At 30.1% G+C, this 21,079-nt stretch overlaps 1 protein-coding gene across 2 annotated transcripts in view; it reads left to right on the top strand.

The window, feature by feature from the left end:
• LOC107445120 (potassium/sodium hyperpolarization-activated cyclic nucleotide-gated channel 2-like) overlaps positions 1–21,079 on the top strand; it is a 622,718-nt gene that overhangs the window by 516,071 nt on the left and 85,568 nt on the right. For both annotated transcript variants that reach the window (XM_071178704.2, XM_071178706.2), the window contains 2 exons: positions 1,452–1,615; positions 5,608–5,882. In XM_071178704.2, the coding sequence (XP_071034805.1) occupies positions 1,452–1,615; positions 5,608–5,882 (439 nt within the window). The remainder of the gene's footprint in view (positions 1–1,451; positions 1,616–5,607; positions 5,883–21,079) is intronic.

The raw sequence follows: 21,079 nt of genomic DNA, 5'->3' as shown, positions 1-21,079 counted from the left end.
TTTTGAATTTTATGAAATAAGTGCTAGGGATTAGGTTAGAAACTTTTCAGCAAGAAACAATAGTAACATCTTGGTTTAATTTTTACAAAATATTATACTTATGATTTAGTATAATAATTCAAAAGTTCAGAGATACCAATTGTAGAAATTTTTAAAGTCTCAAAAACTGTTTGATGTAATATTTTAAGTCTCTTTCTTAACTTTTTTAATTTTCATAAAATTTTTAATTTTCAAGATTGCAACTTTAAAACATTTAATGGTCAATTACAAATACAGAACTTAAATTTGTTTTAAGTATTTTAGTAAGAAAAATTAAATGCTTTTATACATATATTCTAAACTATTTCGATATGTCTATACACTGAAATGCAAAAAGAAACACGTAACATAATGTCACATGACATACTATAGTTACTACACAATAATGTCACATGACTTACAATAGTTTCAGTTTCGTAATTAAGAACCTTCTTCAATGCAAACAGAATGAAAGAGGAAAACACAAAGATAGAAAGAAAAAAAGAACCACGAATAAATTACAGCAAGAAAAAAAAGAGGTTGACCAATAGAAAAGGGGACAAGTTTCAACAGGATAATCAATCAAACAAAAGAAAGGAGACGCGAAGTAAATGTGGTGGAAGTTGGGTTTGAAACCCAAATGTTGCAGGAGGTTCAAATATAAGGCTTCAAATATAATATGCCTGCTTATGTGGTATTATTTGTTCTCTTTTCCTGTTCTTTAGCTTCATTTATGTGTGGTTCAAAGCTAGTTCTTCATTTAGACACTGAAATTTAACTTGAAATATTTTTCTACTAACTAAACTAAAATATCCTACAATATCAGGAAGTATTTTCAAAATAAAAATAAAAACTTTTCAGCTGAATTTCACCCATTTTATGAGTCGAGTGATCTTTTTACAGGTTAATTCTATTGACAGGGTGTGTAGTGTTTTTAAAAAGTGCTTAAAGTTGCTTATTTTTGATTTTCGTTTTTTAAAAGCCCTTGAAGGTGCTTTTGTAGAAGTGCTTAATTTTCTATCTTTTTTAAAAAGATATTTTTTCTTTGCTGTATCGATTTTTGTTCTAAATTACGAAACATGCCTGATTTTCAAATCTCTCTTTTTATTTATCAAAAACTAGTTGTTTTATCATGATTATGTAAAATTTTTGCAAACGTTTTTGAATTTTATTGATTTTATATTTATAAATTAAGACTTTAAACGATAGAAAAAAATAATTTAATTTTTATTGCAGCACAGATCCTAATTATGATTTTATTTTTGGAAAGTGATTAAAAATATTTTTTGAGTGCTTAAAAAGTACTTAAAAGGTGCTTATTTTTGTTGAAAAATCTGGCTACGTACCCTGATTGATAGGATAATAATTTTGTCATTTGACACTGTATGTAATTTGAACAGTCTTGAAAACTAATGTTAATTATTTCTTTTCAGGTTTTATTGGGATTTGCTTATGTTATTAGTATTGGTAACTAATTTGATAGTTCTTCCGGTGGCTATTTCCTTCTTCAACGACGACTTGTCAGCTAGATGGATTGCTTTCAACTGTCTTTCAGATACTCTATTCTTGTTGGATATTGTTGTTAATTTCAGAACGGGTAAGAATGTATTTCCCAACCAATGTTTTGCAATCTTGCAGGAAAAAATATACATTTTTGCATAAAATAACAGTGTTGATTATAAAAAAATGTCTTTTGAGCATTTTATTATCCTTATAACTCCCTTAAGGTTTAGGAGTAGACCTGAATAATTTAAATTTTCTGTTTGTCGCCAGTGAGTAGCCAGTCAGATAGACTTTAATAGCTTAGTAGCCATTTTTTCCTCAAACTTAATGAGTCTCCAACTGATATCGATAGGTTCTTTTCATTTAAAAGCCACTTTATGAAACCTTTTTTTCCCCTTTTTTTCTGCTTGGATTAAATTATATATAATATAAATAATTTAAGGTTATAAAAAGTAAATTCATCAATAAAAATTACATGAGTAAGCGACAAAATTTAGTTCAAACATACTGACTTTAAAGAACGTAATTTAAAAATACTTGGGGAGGAAAATTACATTTAATGATACATTACACCTTTGAAATGTGTGAATTATTGAAGAATTCTCCTTCCACATGAATCTTTCTTTCAGAAATTGATGAATTCTGAAAGATCAAAATTTTTAATGGGGACATTGGGTGTTTTTATAAAATCCTCCTTTCTGCATTGATGCACTTTTGGCAACAACGGAAGAAAGTGACCGGTTGTTCACTTAATTTCAGTAGCCACTTTTTTTTAATTGATTCGTGGCGAGTAGTTATTTGCAGGTTAATGTAAGAGTACTTCACTGCAAACACAACTTCAACGCTACAGAAATCTAACAATTTAACAAAAATTGCAATGTTTGCATTATCGCAGATTGAGTTCAATATTCCCATTATTTGTTTTTTCAACTTTTACAGTAAATACACAAGAAATGAACTCTCACTTGAATATGATCTTTTACTCAAGCAAAGGTGTAAATTTCATTACAAAATTCAGCTTATACGACAAAATACAGCATATATGAAAAATATTTTTTTTTCATTATGAGATTACATCAATATTTATTGTAATTTTTAAAACAATTTTTTCAAGCCATTATGATAAAAAAATCATAGTACTTATTTCAAGCATATACTTTACATTGAAGTAAATAATACTGAATCCATCAAACTTAAGTCAATATTTATATTTCTTTTATTTTTAAAAAAAAATATTAACTGACAAATTTCATGAGAGTAAATAAATCTAATGATATATTTTGCTTATGACTCAAGAAAAAAGATTTCAAACAATTTAAATAGAGAATTATTTTACTTATCAAGAAAAGAAATATTGGAAAAAATTTTAACAGATAATTTGCTGTATACAAGATAATTTTAATTCTAAATATAAGTTTATATACGGTGGAATACTACAGTTTTACTAACGAAGCAAAATTTATTGTGACCATCTCATAACTATATCTATGAAGCTTGTCTTTCGCCGCAAATGTGTTTTCCCCTGTTGTATAAAATGATAAATTCACTGTCATTTGCTTCATAAATTTACTATACATATATTAATTTACTGTCATTTGCTTTAAAACTGCGAAGTTAAGCCATCTTCAACTTAGAATCGATAGCGATATCGCCATTTGAACCTTAACGACCACTAAGCGTGAATGATATTGCCATAATTAGGATCAGGGCTATGACGACATGTATCAACCTGTTCTTGCACTCGACTTAGCTCTGGGAGAGTAATTCTTGGCGAGCTTTTTAATTAGCTCATTTGCATTCTTCCAAAATAATGGGTTTGGCTTTCATTAAGCAGCATTCAAACTTATTGTAAATACTTGAATACTTGCACCGATATATTTTTTTTTAGATTGAACTTATTTTTCGCATGGCGATCAGCAACTGAACTAAATCTGTGTATTTGTATTTTCAACAAACCTGGATAAATATATTTCCACTTCTTTGGATCAACATCCTCGCAGTTTTTATTTTATTTTGGCTTATTTGGCTATAATTAAAAGAAAATGTGCTGCATGATTGTCTTAAAAGATAGAATGAAGTTTAATTGATAAGGGAGGAAATTAATTTAATTACCTCAAGTGCGTAAGATAGGTTAATTAAAGAGCACAATGTATAATTGTAGAAAGAAATATATATTGGTTATTTTTTTGTAACTTATGATGCATTGTGATACTTTGAGTCTGCTTGTTAGATTAGGATATTATAATTATTCTCTTATTTTTTCTTGAGTTGTAATTAAGCAACTTTTAATTAAGTTTATTTTGTAATTTTAATTTAACCCGTTATAAATTAACCTTTTCAAATATTTTGGAATACGTTTTTCGTATTTTATGATTACTTATTTTAAGACTTTCCTAGTAATTCCATTCAAAATTTGATAAAAATATTTTCACTTATTTTTTTCTTAATCAGTACTTTATAAACTCTTTGAATTTATTTAACTACAAAATAAACTTTATATGTAATTGAGGAAACAGTTTTTGTATTTGATTAATATTTTTATTGAGTTTTCTCCTTAAAGGGCCATAAAAAAAAACAAAGATAGAAAAACGAAAGGTAAATTTTTAGTCTTATACATTGCTAAAGAAACAGTTTAAAGATAAACATATAATAAATGAAGAAGATAATAAAAGCGATGGTTTTATTAGTTGGCGAAATGTCTCTGATACCGATATGAAGTGACATTTTTATTACCCTCGGAACCGGATAATAAATTCCTTGGTTTTTGACGCAAAATGTTGATAAACATTTCTTAAAATGGCTATCATTCAAAAAATCTCAGATTGGTACTTTTATTTACCTTTTCCAAAGTAAATTCATTGGTCAATTTTCATTATTAACACAACTGTATGAAATGTTAACTCCACATCAATTCATTTCAAAAATATTATGACAAATTAAATGATAATTTTTAAAATATGAAGTGTGCAAGTACGACGCAAAATGTAATTTGAGTGGTTAATAGCATGAATTATTTTATGCTCCATAAAAAAATGCTTTAAGACATGAAATCTTCTATTAGATTATAGACAAGATCATGTTAATATTAATCATGTTAAGAATTTATAAACATAAAAACTTATCTGCTTACTTAAGAAAATGTCTTAAGCCGTAATGTTAATAACGAATACGAAAGTTAAATACAGTCATAAGGGTGGTGTTAAGTTCATAATTATTATTATTCTTCGTTCAGCGGAACAAAGAGTAGTCTTGACTTCCAAAACAAATCACTCGTCAGTATATTAATTTTACTTATGAAACAGATGGCAGCACAATATTTAAACGTCATATCAATTGAAACATTTCTGCGATGTTCCCGAGACATTTCAGAAATAGTTAATAAAAGATTTAAAACTTTTTATTTTAAATCTTTTTGATTCTCGTTATTAAAAGAAGAGTTAAAATAAAATACACGTATATTACTAAGAAAATGTTGAGCACTTCAATTCAGAAACACGCACTATTGTAAAATACAGGGTGTCCCAAAACGACAGCATAAACTCTGCACAGCTAGATTCCTCGTTGGGAGTACATAAAAACTGTCCAAAGAAGCGTTCCTGTACGATCCATAGTTTACTAGGAAAATACGAAAAACAAAGTATGACGTCACTGCCGGTGCAAGAAAAAAAACCACTTTATTGGACATATCAACAACAGTATTCGCATATCTTTCTAGACGATAATGTTTAAAATGTTAAAATCTTACATCTGCTTTAAATTGTGCATAGTATACTGCTGTTGATATGTTCAATATGTATGTTTTTTCTTGCACCGGCAGTGACGTTATACTTTGTTTTTCGTATTTTTCTCGTAAACTATGGATCGTACAGGAACGCTTCTTTGGACAGTTTTTATGTACTCCCAACGAGGAATCTAGCTGTGCAGAGTTTATGCGATCGTTTTGGGACACCCTGTATATTGCTTTAAGTTTTTCATGAACTGATTTACGACTCAGTTCTCAATAATTAGATATGCTTCCTTTACTTCAAGGTAATAAATAACCATAAAGGAATATCATACCCATCAAGTCCTTTATTTATTTTCCAGGTATAATGCAACAAGACAATTCAGAGCAAGTGATTCTCGAACCAAAAGAGATCGCTCGCACCTACATTCGCACTTGGTTCTTCCTAGACCTGCTGAGTTCGATCCCCTTCGATTATATCTTCCTGATCTTCAATCAGGGTTATGGTGACAACTATCAGCTACTGCACGCGGGAAGGGCGCTGAGGATATTACGTTTTGCGAAAATGCTCTCCCTCCTTAGGTTGCTCAGGTTATCAAGGCTGGTGAGGTACGTCAGTCAATGGGAAGAAGTATATGTAAGTATTCCTCTGCCTAAACTTTTTCACAACACTGTTATTAATAATTCCTAAACTTTTCACTGGTATTTCCTAAACTTTTCAATGATACTTAATTGTTAATTTACAAAAATAAATTAAGGATATTGATAACACAATCGTGAGCAATTCCAAGGTTTAAAAGTTTGACTTAAGTTAAAATTTCAATACTGAAACACTATGACTATTTGTAGTGGAATCAACAGACAATGTGAAGAACTCCAGCGCTATTTATGAGATTATTACAATACATTGGAATCTTATTTGTCTATTCAAATTTATGCTCTGCCACACATATAATTCTATTATTTTAACAAAACTCTTACATTTATAGTAGTGAAATAAGAGTTAAAATGTACTACTTCGAATTCAAAAACGATATTTTGTTTTTACTTCCATTAAATTTATATATGTGCAAAGTTCTTAACAAATTTGCTAGTTCTATGTTATTCACTTATTTTTTTTTATCAAAGTATGCACATTAAATATGAAGCCTTTATAATATATTTGTTTTAAAAAAAACTTCTGACATTCCCGAAATGTATTTCAGATGAGCTTTCTTATTTTTCCATTTCCATACAATATTTCTGCATTCAATGCAGGTTTAAAAAAGAGAAAAAATATTCGAAATGCACTTCAAGAATATATTGTATTCTGAATGATATTACTATTATTTATAGATGAAATACAGATAAAAGACTGTTTTGAACAGGAATGTTAAGTACAATAAATGATTGATGAAATTATATATATGTTTAAAATTGAGCTGAATTTTATAGTATTTTAAAATATGAGGTAGTTTAAAACAGTTTAGAGAATTTACAACAAATCTAGTAAAACCTGATCTTTATCAGTTTTTGAATTATTTCCAGTTATTTCTTTAACTAATATATTACAAATGACACTCAAAACTAAAAATTCATTGTTCCATACCTCACGAATGGCTAATAATACTGATTAATTACAAATTCTTTACAATTATGAAAAGATATAATTAAAAAAAATACCAAATCACTTTTAAAGTTATTATTTATATTATTTTCCATCCAATGGCAAAATAAAGTCGTTCTCTATTGCATTCAAGTATGGATATAGGATCAAAATCAGCAATTTGATCCTATATCGCAATAGGATGTTTAAAATCAGCAATTGCATTTACTTAGGGTGGCTATTTAAATATTTTTTATTCTTATAAATGTATCAAGAACTGTCCATTTCAGTTGTAATGGTTTCAAAGCAGTTATATGAATGATTATACTTTAAAACTATTGGAATTTAAAGAGCCTGGTTGCTATTATTGGATTTTCAAAAACTAATAAGTGTCAAAATAATGCCCTAAAATATGCGATTAAGACAGAACAGACCACTTTTTGGTCTATTTTATTTTTATCTTCATTCATGCGACAGACCTGGACGGGCCTTGGCCTTCCTGTTCTTCTTCTTGTAGCTATTCCATGCAAAGTTCAGTACCCTGATCCTCGTAAAATCTGCATTAATCCATCCTGAATTGATAATATCCAGTGTCAAACCATCAAATTTTGGACATTCTCTGGCTCTACTACCAATCAGTTTATGTTTGAAAATCTAACGTGCTGGGCTATTTTAAACGACAAATTTTGCCCTATAAATTTTCTCTTTGACTTAATTAACTTTATTACACCAATATTCTAACAAATTTTGTGAATTTCTGTATTCGCTATTCTTCTGTTTAAATTACTATTCATGACACAGCCGAAATATCATATATTGTTTTAATCACTAAATTTAGATTTAAAAGCAAATTCCTTTTTAAAGTAAAATTCCTGCATATATATAACAATTTGAGATCACTCATATTTTTAGCCAAAAAAAAACTTTTATGTACTAAATTTACACTTAAAAGCAAGTTCATTTTTAAAAAAATCCCTGCATATATTAAGTGATTTGAAACTACGCATATTTTCAGCCAAAGATTTTGTCTTAACTACTAAACTTAGATTTAAAAGCAAATTCATTTTTTAAAAAAAATCCCGCATATATTTAACGATTTCAGACCACTCATATTTTCAGCCAAAAAATATTGTTTTAACTAATAAATAAAGCAAATTAATTTTAAAAAATATCCTTGCTCATGTTTAACGATTTGAGGCCACTCATATTTTCAAAACGCCAATCACAGTAGTTCTTAGACATAATATTTTAATTAAAAAACATTACATTATATTTCACACATAATATCGTATTTTTATCATTATATTTTGATTGAAATATATTACATTATATTTCATACATAACATCGTATTTTTAACATAATGTTTTACTTTGTATTTATATTTTAACGATAAAATGGCACGGTAAACCAAGTTTATATTAAAAATTTTACCTTACTATATTTATTAGATAGCTAGAAAGTTTGCGTTCTCCGAAAAAGTTTTATTTTCAATTAAAAATAGTTAATTTAAAAAGTAGAAAATATTTTCTAAGTGAGAATGAAAAAATGGAAAGATACTCTTTAGTGAGAAAATATTGATCTCTCCCTTATGTCAGACAACACTGAAAATGTTTTAAAAATTTCTATCTTCTTTACTTTGCTCAAAATAAAAACGGAGGCACTCAATAACTTCTGAAAATGTGAACAGAATTTTAGGTTATAAGATACAATTTTTTAAATTCAAGAGAAGAGCCAAAAATATGCTAAATATATTTCCTTACGTGAAATCTTTGATAAAAAAGCTTTACAATTGTGCGCTAAAAAGTTTGTGATTCGCTTAAAGAGTTAAAGATACATGGCGGAAAAAAAAATGTGAGTAAACATAAGCATAAGAAACACTCAAATTTGCTGTATACTTAGTGAGTCAGAGTCAAATTTTGTTCATTCTTAGAATTTTTGAGTACGTCTGAGTACCTAATAAGTATACTTTTGAGTATTTGTGTACCTAATAAGGAGTTAAAAACAATTTATTAACGATATAGAAGAGGCTCAATCATTCTAATTCTACTGGATTTTTTGCTGTCTATTTAAATAAATAGTTTCTGATTTAGCGAATAATATGACTCTTTGAACGAATAATATGATTTAACGAATGATATGATTTAACGAATGTAATGACTTCTTTAATTTTTCATGTACTTTTGTTGTTTACATAACTAAATTTGTGATCCTTAAAAATAATAATGATTATAGTTTGTAAGAAATAAACTGGAATACTCTTATTCAATCAAATTAAAATTATGGCACTAAATAGATTTGTTTTAATTTTTTTTACTTTCCGTAACAATAAATATAACTTACGATAATTATTTGCCCCATTACGGTTGTGTGTACAGTGTGCAAAAATATAAATCAACCACCCTGAATAAGTTTTAATCTTATGATTGGAATTTCATGTTCTAGAATTCAATCTTAATGGTTCGAGGGGGTGACCTCTTATATGCTAATTAATTACTGCGAACAATATCTTAAGTTACAGTATCAGACACAAGAACGTACTTTCTCTGAATAAGCATACCTTTTTCATGATGGATTTGGATTGCCTAAACCGCAAAATATAGGTATTATCCTCAATCTGGAAAATACGTTCCCAATAGTTGGGAAAGGAGAGTTTGGATCTCTTAATGCTAATTTTTATTTTTACGTACTCCATGTCTCGAGGCCTTTTTAAGCGAATTAAAAAGTATGCAATTTTAGATGGCAAAATAATATAAAATTTGAGCAAAATCGGTCGAATAATTCCTGAGAAATCGAATATCGGAAAAGTTGTATTTTTAAAATTTGATTTCTCTCTTAATGCTAATTTTCATTTTTGCGTACTCCATATCTCGAGGGCTTTTTAAGCGAATTAAAAAGTATGCAATTTTAAATGGCAAAATAATATAAAATTTGAGCAAAATCGGTCGAATAATTCCTAAGAAATCGAATACCGGAAAAGTTGTATTTTTAAAATTTGATTTCTCAGGAACTATTTGGCCAATTAGCTATTTAAATCTTTTAGATTGAATCCTAGAGCGTGAAAGTATAAAAATAAGATATAATTCATATAAAGTAAGGTATAATTCATAAGATCCATAAGGTATAATACGTGAAGATATAATTCATATAAAAGTAAAGTATATTTACGGAATTTTTTTCTGATCTAATTTTTTTGCTTAAAATTGACACATTTATAGCATATATACTAAAATTTTAATTTAGTCTTATAAAGACATTGTCAGTCGTAACCTTTTACAAAAGAAATAACGCAAAATTCTACAAAAACTAATTCACCATTTTATTATTCTTTTCCATCCATCGTCCAAAAAACCAAAACAAAAAGAAAATGATCATATCTATAATATCAAGCTTTTAGCTCGCAACATCAGAAAATGCGTGTTATTACATCACGTGACCCTGACACCTTCCCCCCAGAGTCATATTAGATCCAAAGATCGAATATGGCAAATAATTTAAGGGTCACACTTTACACATAAACAAACTATGTTTCACATTCACCCAAATATTCACTGAATCTTAGGTTTAACTTAACACTAGGTATTTACTTTAATCACCTAATAATAATAATAGGAAAAAATGTTCAGAGTCTTATTTTAGTTTATATTTACAGTCTGGACAATGCATCTGCTTTACTAAGTTTCGATCCTTTGATGTGACTTGCCTCAATATCATGGCGTTGAATGGCTAACGCCCATCTCTGCAACCTCGGGCTTTGGGGTGTCGCACTCGTCAGAAATACTAGGGGATTATGATCAGTTAATAAAATAATCTTAGCACCACAGAGTAAGGTTTCAAATCTCTGCAAAGCCCAAATAATAGCATAAGCTTCCCTTTCAATTGTAGACCATTTCTGTTGAGTTGAATTCAGCTTCTGGCTACCGAAAGCTATGGGACGAATATTTCCTTCTTCATCTAACTGACCTAAACAACATCCGACCGCATTTTGAGATGCATCCGTATGCAAGTAGTATGGTTTCTCTATGTCTGGGACTTGTAACTCTGCGATCTTACATAGCGACGTCTTCAATTCCTTGAATGCCTTCTCAGCTTCTTCGCTCCAAGGAATCTCATTAGGAACTTTCTTTTTAGTAAGCTCTGTTAGTGGAAGAGCAATCTTTGCGAAGTTTGGAATATACTGCCTGTAAAAGTTGCATAATCCCAAAGCACTTCTCAGTTGTTTTTTGGTTTTGGGTGCCTCTAATTTCTGTATTACTCTTATTCGTTCTTTGTCAGGAGCATGTTTACCTGAACCAATAATATGTCCTAAGTATTTAACCTTTTGTCTAGCAAATTCGCACTTTCTCAAGTTCACGGAGAAATTAAAATATTCCAATCTCTTAAAAACTTCTTCAAGATGAATCAAATGTTCCTCCCACGTATCAGAAAATACTGCTAAATCATCGATATAAGCACAAGTGAAATCAGACATGGACTGAACCACTTTAGACATAGCTCTTTGGTAGATTGCAGCAGCATTTCTTAATCCAAAGGGTAATACATTCCATTGGTACTGGCCTCGGTGAGTTCGGAATGCTGTGAGGTGTTTGCTGCCGTTCTCCATCGGTATAGCCCAATATCCCTTCAACATATCTAGCACAGTAATGAATTTCTTCTTTCCTACTAAGAAATTCAACTCCATCATATTTTGCATTGGATATGCATCCGGAACGGTAAGAGCATTCAAACTTCTGAAATCAATGCATAACCTGATTGTTCCGTCTTTCTTATGAACACATACTACCGGGTGTGCTATCTCACTTACCACCGGTTCAATCAGTCCTAACGCTAGCAATTCATTGATCTGTGCATCCACTTTCCCCTTTAAGTTTTCTGGTATCTTATACGTTTTTGGTTTCATCGTATCCTCCTCAGCTTTCAGCTTTATCGCATGTTTCCCAACTTTAGCTATCCTTATCTTCCCCGAAAACAACGTTTTGCGTCTATGTAAAAGATCTTTCAATTGATTTTGTTGCATTTTGGGTAAGTAATCCAAATTTAATCCTTTCAATGCTTCATAGCTTTCCACATCTGTAGGAAGAGTTGGTGTTTCGTATATTTCACCAAATTCATCATCAATATCATAGACAACTCCAACTGTTTGAATTCTCGCTTTGTATTCTCTCATTTTGTTAACATGCAATAATCTTAAATTTCCTTCAGGCATTTGCAAATAATACGAATTCGGTTTCACTCTTCTAATTACCTTTACTGGACCTATCCATCTGGCATATAATGAATTGGATGAATCATGCATTAGCACAAGTACTTGATCTCCTGGCGCAAATTCCCGGTATTTTTTCCTTCTATTGTAATATTTGGCATAATTACTTTGTTGCACATCACTTGTTAACCTTGCCTTTTCGGTTGCTATTTCTAATTTTCCTTTTAACTCTTTTAAATATTCCTCCGCTGATCCTTTCATATTCAAAGGTAAAAACATATCTCCGGCCCAAATTGACTTCAATATAGATAACGGGCCTTTCGGTTCTCTCCCGTACATTAGCAGAAAAGGTGGTACTCCTGTAGTTGCACTTGGAACTTCTCGATAAGCCCATAGTACAAATGGTATGTGTCGATGCCAATTTCTTCCTACTTCTCTAATAATGTGATGTAGCATATTTTTGAAAGTTTGGTTCCATCTTTCAATCAATCCGTTCCCTTCCGGATGGTATGGCGTTGAAAATCGCGGACAAGCTCCTAAAACCTTCAAAAACTCTTGCGTTAAACTTGCCGTAAAATTTGTCGCATTATCCACCACGATTACTTCTGGAATTCCTGTCCTACAGAATATTTCGAGCAGTGCTTCACATGTATTCCTTGCCGTTAACGATTTGAGCGGGACTGCTTCAGGCCATCTTGAATGTTGGTCCATCAAACAAAGGATATATTTATGTCCTTGTGCTGATACTGGATCTAGAGGACCAATTAGATCTACGTTCACCACTTGGAATGGAAGTTCAGGACGTGACACAGGTGTTATCGGAATTTTGTCTACTGAACGAACAACTCTTCTACCTTGGCACCCATGACATGAGCTACAATAAGCTTTAATTTCCTTGACCATCCCTGGCCAATAAAAGGAAAATTTAATTCTTTGAATTGTTTTACGAGCTCCTAGATGTGCTCCGAATACTGACTCGTGGGCAATTTCTAGTATTTTACCTTTTCTAATTTCGGGAATTACTAATTGTTGTATTCTATTCCCGTCCAACAGCTCTTCATGGCATAGTATATTATTTTGTATCACATACCCTCCTTTATTTTGCTTCCCCAATTTCCATGCTTCTTGGAGAGTATCGCAACTTTGTTGTTGTATCTTGAATCGTTCGGTTTCATTTCCATTCTTTTTATCACCGCATTCACCTACTGTTGGCTCCTGCTGCTCTTCTCCGTCACTTGCACTCATATATAACTGCTCCTTTTGGGAATCTGATCTTAGCTTCATAGCAGCAGTAAAACTGGGATTGTATACTCTTTTTTGTTCTAATAATGCCTCATAAGTTTCAGCATCCAACAAAATGTCAGCATTTAACCCATTGACGGCTGCTATCATCGTTTTAATTATAGGCGTAATATATCCTTCCGTTACCAAAGCGATTTCCACTTCTTTTAATTCAGCTTTTAGACTTTCGCCAAACGCAGGTTGTAATATTATATGCCCTTTGTAATCCACTTCCTTACCCACTATATCGTTTTTAAATACACTTATTTGTGCACCAGAATCTACTACAGCTTCGTATTCATTTCCATTATATGAAATTCTAACTTTCTTAAGGGCAGCTATTTTTGGTTGAACGCCTTTACATTTTTTGTTTCCTATCATGACTTCACCGTTAAATCTTGCAGTGACTACTTTGCTTTCGATATTTCCATTTCTGAGTACCTTAACTTCGGATACTTGCCCTTCCGATACTTGAACCTCGGCCACTTTGCCTTCAATGTTTCTTCTCCTCTCTTTATTATCTCGACAAAATCGTGCCAAGTGTCCTACTCGTCCACAATTAAAACATGTGACTGGATTTTGGGAAGAACTCCGCTTATCAATTCTGCCATGGTTGTTATGCTCATGTTTATATCCTTCACCAAATGTATGATATCTTCTACTAACCATGTTTGGTTTTTCCCGGTATAAGTTCCTATATGGTTGAGAAGCAATGAATTTAGTAGTTTGGTTATATTTCCTTGCATTCTCGTACTCATCTAGCTTCTCAGCAAGTGTGTCGACTGAGCAAATTCTACTCCACTCATCAATAAAATGATTTTGTATGTCTCCAGGTACTCGTTCTTTTATCTGTTCGACAATGACAAGTTGTTTCAGGCTGTCGAAATCATTAATTTTTAGTCCCGAAACCCATTCGTTAAAATAGTTCGCCAATTCAAATCCAAAATCTCGCCAAGTGCTCTCAGCCGCTTTACAATGTCTCTTAAACTTTATTTTAAATGCTTCTGGGCTCAATTTAAACCTTTTCAATAACATACATTTTACATGTTTATAATCATTTGCTTTTTCTTCAGGCTCCCTTGCAATTAAATTCGCCATTTCTAGAGGCAATAATCCAACAAGATGCGTTACCCAATCTTCTTCTTTTATATGGACTCTTCGTGCTTGTCTTTCAAACAATATTAGATAAAAACTTATATCACCTTCTTTTGGATCAAAAGTACGCATTAATTTTTGCAATCCACCAGGTACATGTTCTCTTGCTTCTTCATTTCGAGAGCTGCTCGTCTCTCCTATAGTACCAGTATGTACCAATGAAGCTTCTATCTTCAACCTCTCCAATTCATATTCCTTTTCTTGCCGCTTTAATTCATCTTCCCTTTCCTGTTCTCGCCGCTTTAATTCACCTTCCCTTTCCTGTTCTCGCCTCTTTAATTCATCTTCCCTTTCCTGTTCTCGCCGCTTTAATTCGTCTTCCCTTTCCTGTTGCTTAATTTCATATTCTTGTCGCCTAATTTCATCTTCTTTTTGTTGGCGCTTTATTTCTTCTCTTCCACTAACTATTCTTTTTAATAATTCCTTCACAAACTCCTCTTCGTACTCCGTACTTGCCAATATAATCTTCTTTAATTCGGTAACTCTCATGTCTTCCGTTGCCGTTTCTCCTAACTCTTCCGCCAAACACTTCAAATCTACTTTTAAAGCTCTTCCTAAAAATGCCATTTTTCACCTACTACTTTCTAAACTGCACCTTCTTACAAAAAAAAAATGCCACTTCCTAAACCAATTTCAAGACAATCTAAATAACTCACTATCTTCCATCAAACAACTTGAAATTCATAGAACAAACAACTACCAATCTTTTATTTTGAAATCCATTGGGGTTTCCCCGCGCATTTGTCAGTCGTAACCTTTTACAAAAGAAATAACGCAAAATTCTACAAAAACTAATTCACCATTTTATTATTCTTTTCCATCCATCGTCCAAAAAACCAAAACAAAAAGAAAATGATCATATCTATAATATCAAGCTTTTAGCTCGCAACATCAGAAAATGCGTGTTATTACATCACGTGACCCTGACAGACATGTTACAGCAATTCCCAGAAGAGAATATTTGTTAAGTTTTTCCAAAATTCCTCAGAGCCACTCTAACTCTTGCCGCCATTCTAATCATAATTTTCAATATTTACGCATCTAATAGGCTTCAACATAAATTAATAAATAAGTACTTCAATTGAATCATATTATGAAGCATCAGAAAATTACCCTACGTATAGTTTTTTTTAAAAAAATTACTTTTCAAAAAAGGGAAGGTTTGCACAAACCGACTCCATCTGGCATTCTAGTGTTAAGGAGTCCAAACTTTCGACCGGTTTCCTGACCAAACTAACTATTCAGTACATCTCTTCCGGAAGGCGATTATCCACTTTCTCCTTTTTTTTGAGAATCAAAAATACAAATCCGTTTAAAAAAAGGCTAATTTTAATTACTCTACTTTTTTAAGTTTAAATCGAATATTTAATCAGTAAGCTGAAGCTTTCGTTATAACATGACATTAAAAATAATAATTTACTTTTAAAAATCGACATTGAAAGGAATTGCAGAAAACTTTTTTTCCAGCATTTTTTGTCAGACTTTAAAATATTAGTAATTTGATTAATTTATTTAAATAACGGTTTAGTTTGCCGATTAAAAAATATCGTCCACGCCTTTTTCTTAGAATCTAATTTCATTGAACAAAAAATTCTTTGATAGTAATGAATTTATTTGTTTATTTAAAAAGCTACGTTACCTCTCCTAATTATGAAAATTCCATGCTTAATAAAAAAAATAAAGTAATGAGATTATAACAAACTTTTTTCTGGATATAATTTAAAAATTTCTATATCATTTTTGAGACTTAAACTTGGCAAATTAATTATCCGTATAGATTTGGAATTAAACTTTTCTATGTTTATCTTGTCACTTTCAAAATTATAATTGCAAACGAAATTTTTTTTTCTTGCATCTAATCTTCAAAATGATCAATCAAAAACACATAAAGAAAACTTTAATTAATTACTTCAATTAATTACTTCAAAGGACGAATTCTTTTGTCTAGACTGGAGCTTTGAGAGTAGCCTTTGATTATTTCTTTGAAACATTTATATTTTTTGCAACTGATGGAAGTTTTTAATTCTGTTAATACATAGATTACTTAATATGTAAGTAAATAATAAAACACAAACAGAATTGAGCACATAGAAGAAATTTGTAATTTTTCAGTCATTCACATTGTTTTAAACTTAAATTTTATTTTCTAATATTATAGACATCAGCATAATTTTATATGTCTCAGATATATTTTTTTCTTCTTAATCAAGCATTTCTTCTGTAAGATGTGGTCTTTAAAATAATATTATTTACTTTTGACCAAAGAAATAAAAATTCGCTTAACTTATTATTAGCTCTCCATTGGCATTTATAAAATTCAGGTTAGGTTGTAAAAAAGACTTTAAATATATATTGTAATATTTTTGCGCATAAGTTTTCGTAGTTGTGACTGATTGTAACTTTAATTTCACATTACTTTATAAGCATAACATTATTTAATTAAAATGAAACATTACTTTTTTATCCCTAATCTTTGAAAAGTGGTTTTCAAGTGTGAAAATAATTTTTATAAAGCATACACGATAACTATAACCTTGACAGTAAAAGTTAATGCTGAGATTTGTTTAAGTTTGAAATATTCCAAACTCTCATAACGTCAAAAATCATATTACAAATTAAACAAAATAAATGTATGAATGAGCAACAAGGGCGGGTTTTTAACAAATGCATGAATGAACAGTGCTAAAAAGCATGGTTTTTCTCTGCTGATTTTAAATTATCATCATGCTTTAATATTAAATACAGTGTAACCCATAACCAATTAAAAACTTGAAAATTAATAATCTAATTGCTAATGAATACTAGTAGCTTATTATACTCTTGAAGATATCTTTCTTCTGCTCTGGAATCGATCTTAAAGCTCAACTGCACCACTATTTAAGCATAAAAAATATTTTATAATACAACATTTGAAGGGGGTCAAATAACACCAAATTATATCACTACATTCGAATAATTAATTTTATCAAGATTTAAACTTAGTGCTAACTTTATTTAAACCTTAACTTTTTTACAATTACAAACCTAGGTAGTATCCAATTAATTTTAAACGTTTCAAATTTTAAATCGTCTTGCTATATCACCTTAAGTTACTTTTCCGCAGTTGACTTATCAAATGTAAGTAAATAGTAAATTCTGAAGCATTATAAAAAGAGTAGCGTTGAAGTATAGATAGCGTACAATGAAATATCTAAACAATGAAACATCTGAAAACATCCAACTATAAGAATTCGTTCTTCTGGAAATCATTTTCCTATTAATGTAATGAAAAACCAATATGTTTTACAAAAAAATGAACCTCTTTCAACATAAGGAAAATTTGAACTTAGCGTTCAGAATTAAGAGTAATCCAAATTATTTGCAATTAAAACTGATTTTATTAACTTTTTGTCAAATTACCTTCAAGTTACTCTCCACCTATCCACAGCGCGTGGAAATGCATTTTACCTTGATTTGCCCCTCTCAGTCACTGTGGTTTTTCTTGTTCTGTTTCTTTCATTTTTTTCTCTCTCGACTACTGTGATTTTTCTAGTTTTTATTTCTAGCCTTTATTTTTTCCACTTTTTCTTTGGCTATTATTTTCATAATTTGTGTTTCAAATCCCTTTTGTTTTCTCTCCTTCACGTCTGTCAAGTCTTGATAATGGGCGTCTGTTTTTGAGTGCTTAAAAGATGTTGACTGCTAATTCCTATTTATGTTTGAAGGGAATAAAGTTTTCAATCAAATAATATCTTCATCACTATTTTTTATAGTAAATTTCACGGAAGAGTGTGGTTATCATTATGTTGGAGGACAAGAAAATTTTGTAAACGTCAAACCTTTATCCAGTAATTTTACCTTTAATTCCACTCAACTCCAGCTTTCGCTTACGTTATTAAGTCCTTACTTAATTTACATGATTGAAAAGCACTGCTTGACACGCGGTTAATCCCTTTATAAGTATTTCATTAACGTGTGATGCTTCAAAATCAGAGTTCAAAAAGATTTGTAAAAGGTTCAATGTGCTCAAGAAGTTTTACTACAAAATTAATTTTGAAAGTTTGCTTGTTTATCGAATAATCAATTAAACTTTAGCTTATTCTAAAAGCATTTATTTCAGCCTTGTTAAATCAAAAATTCACCAGTATGCTGATTCGTTAAAATTAACAATAGTAAATCATAAAATATTGCAAAGTGATCGAGAATAATTATGTATTAGGTATAAATAATTTAATTAAACCCAGTTATTCAGAAATCTATAACACCCATCTGTAATATTTCATTCAAATACACTGTTAAAATTTTCATTCTAAAATTATGGTAAAATAACTGGCAGCTGTCTGTCCATCCGATTACCCGTAAAGTTTACAGTAAAGAAAATTTTTTACTTTTATGGTTTTTTTAACCGTTTACAACTAGCATTTTTCAAAAATAAAATTTAACTAGATCTTCTAATCTGCTTTTCGTAAGGTAATGGGCACTGGAAAGTGCTGGTCACTGGGAATTCTTCGTGCGTTGAAGGAAATGGAGGAAATATTGTGGTGACAATACTGGGGCTCGAACCCCAGTTCTGCCAGTCATGAGATTAACAGACTGACCCGCTTGGTTATGATATGTACGCTGTTGCAAAGAACTAAGTGGCTTTATTGGGTGGTCTTAGTTGGTGCGATAAAATTCTGGTTGTTTAACCATATTAGGTGAAAGCAGTTAATTAACTGTTTTTTCACACTTAACGATTTGATTACTAGTTTATTTATCATTATTTAATTCTTTTGATTGAATATGGTAAATTAATCTTTAAATAAATTGTTATTCAACCACTTTTTCCGAGAAATTTCTAACAATGTACAGTCGGTGATTAATATAGAACAAATTAAATCTTATTTCAGTTTCGGAGTTTATCCTAATTTTTCCTTTCAGCTGCTTCTATTTTAGCTGCTTTATAACTGTTTATAGTTATTTCTTCAAATTCTCTCAAATTCTGCCTTCGTAATAAATTCGTAAATAAAAAGAAGGTTACATGCGTCTATAAATGGTTTTCATCTGTATTATAGAAAATTAAAAAGTTTCTGCTTTATTTTTTAAGAGATGCTGACTAGAAAATATAAAAAACATCTTTTAAGTAATACCTTTTCTTTTAAAATAAAAGATAATTTTTCTGATTACCTAATCTATATTTTCAAATTATTTTTTTTAATTTCTTAAAAAAATTGGATTGTGTTTCCAACTTTGTAATTAATATCTTTTCTTTTGAAAGAATTTATTGAGAAACATAATCCCTGAAACAATTTTAACTTTTTTTTAAATATTTTTATTTATAAGGTAAGAAAAATATTTTTCAACCTCATAGTTTATTTTATACCATATCTAAGTATTGATTCGCTGTAACACGAGATAAATTTCCTAAAAAATGTTTTAGTCTTTTTATTAAAACGATAAAAAAAAATTCTTGCATTCTTTTCTGACCTAATACCTTAAAATTGAAGTAAGAAGAAATTCCTTAAAATTATTTAGTTCTTAGTTATTTTTTATTACGTTATGTTTCAACTGTTATCATTTTTTTTATAAATAATAGCGAAAGAAAATATTTTACTGAGGTAAATTATTTTATTTTATTGAGGTAAGGCGTTTTTCAAACATAATGGAGAAAATTCTATTGGTTGGAAAAATCATATATATATATATATATATATATATATATATATATATATATAACGTCGTTGCCGAGTGGAAGGATTAAAACAGGTCTTAGGCAGGGAAGGAGGGTACAAAATTTATTTATTAATCATTAGACAGAGAACATGTATCAAAGTGGTCATGAAATGTTGTGCGCCTCATTATAAGCTGCGGAAAATCTTGCAAAGTAAATCAGTAAAATATTTCATTTAAGGGAATATGGGAAATTTTAGTAATAGTAATTGCTTTATTAAATAGTTCGCGAGATTCCTACAAAGAGCAAAGGGGGAAATGTATTGCTTTTAATTGATGCATACTTGAGCCAAAAATAGATTAAAGGACTGGATGCGAATTTAAAAGTGTGAGAAAGCATTTCGTTTTGAATAATAAATTAAGAAAAAGATATTCAGAAAAGGAATAATATAAAAAGATTAATTATATATATATATATATATATATATATATATATATATATATATATATATATATATATATATATATATATATATATATATATATAATTAGGGGCCCAACTGTTTAAAACTGCATTAGATTAATTAGAACCGTTATGCTCTCAAAATAAATTCAATTATTGGTTCAATTTTTCTCATATTTATTCAAATCGAGTGAACAATAAATATATTAAGATTTTTTTTTATTTTACGAACGTAAAACGTAATGTTAACACTTCCTACTAGTAAGACTCCCACTTTATTTAAGCACTCTGCACTAAAAAGCACCCACTCGGAAGAACAAACTCGACTTTCCTGACGTAAAAATCTTTATTCCATCATACACCACACGAGACCTAATCCTTCGGCTTTGAGTCTTACCGTTTCAAATGCTTTCGAAACGAAGGCGTAATAGAGTTCGCCTATGGGAGAACATGTGACAATAACCCAATCTGAAAAGCAACGTCTGTCGTAGTTCGCCACTCGCCTACTGCATATCGATGAA

This window comes from Parasteatoda tepidariorum, chromosome 6, assembly GCF_982258835.1.
Source record: "Parasteatoda tepidariorum strain Cologne lab strain chromosome 6, Ptep-v5.0, whole genome shotgun sequence".
NCBI lineage: Eukaryota > Metazoa > Arthropoda > Arachnida > Araneae > Theridiidae > Parasteatoda > Parasteatoda tepidariorum.
This window is presented reverse-complemented; position numbering and strand designations above follow the sequence as displayed.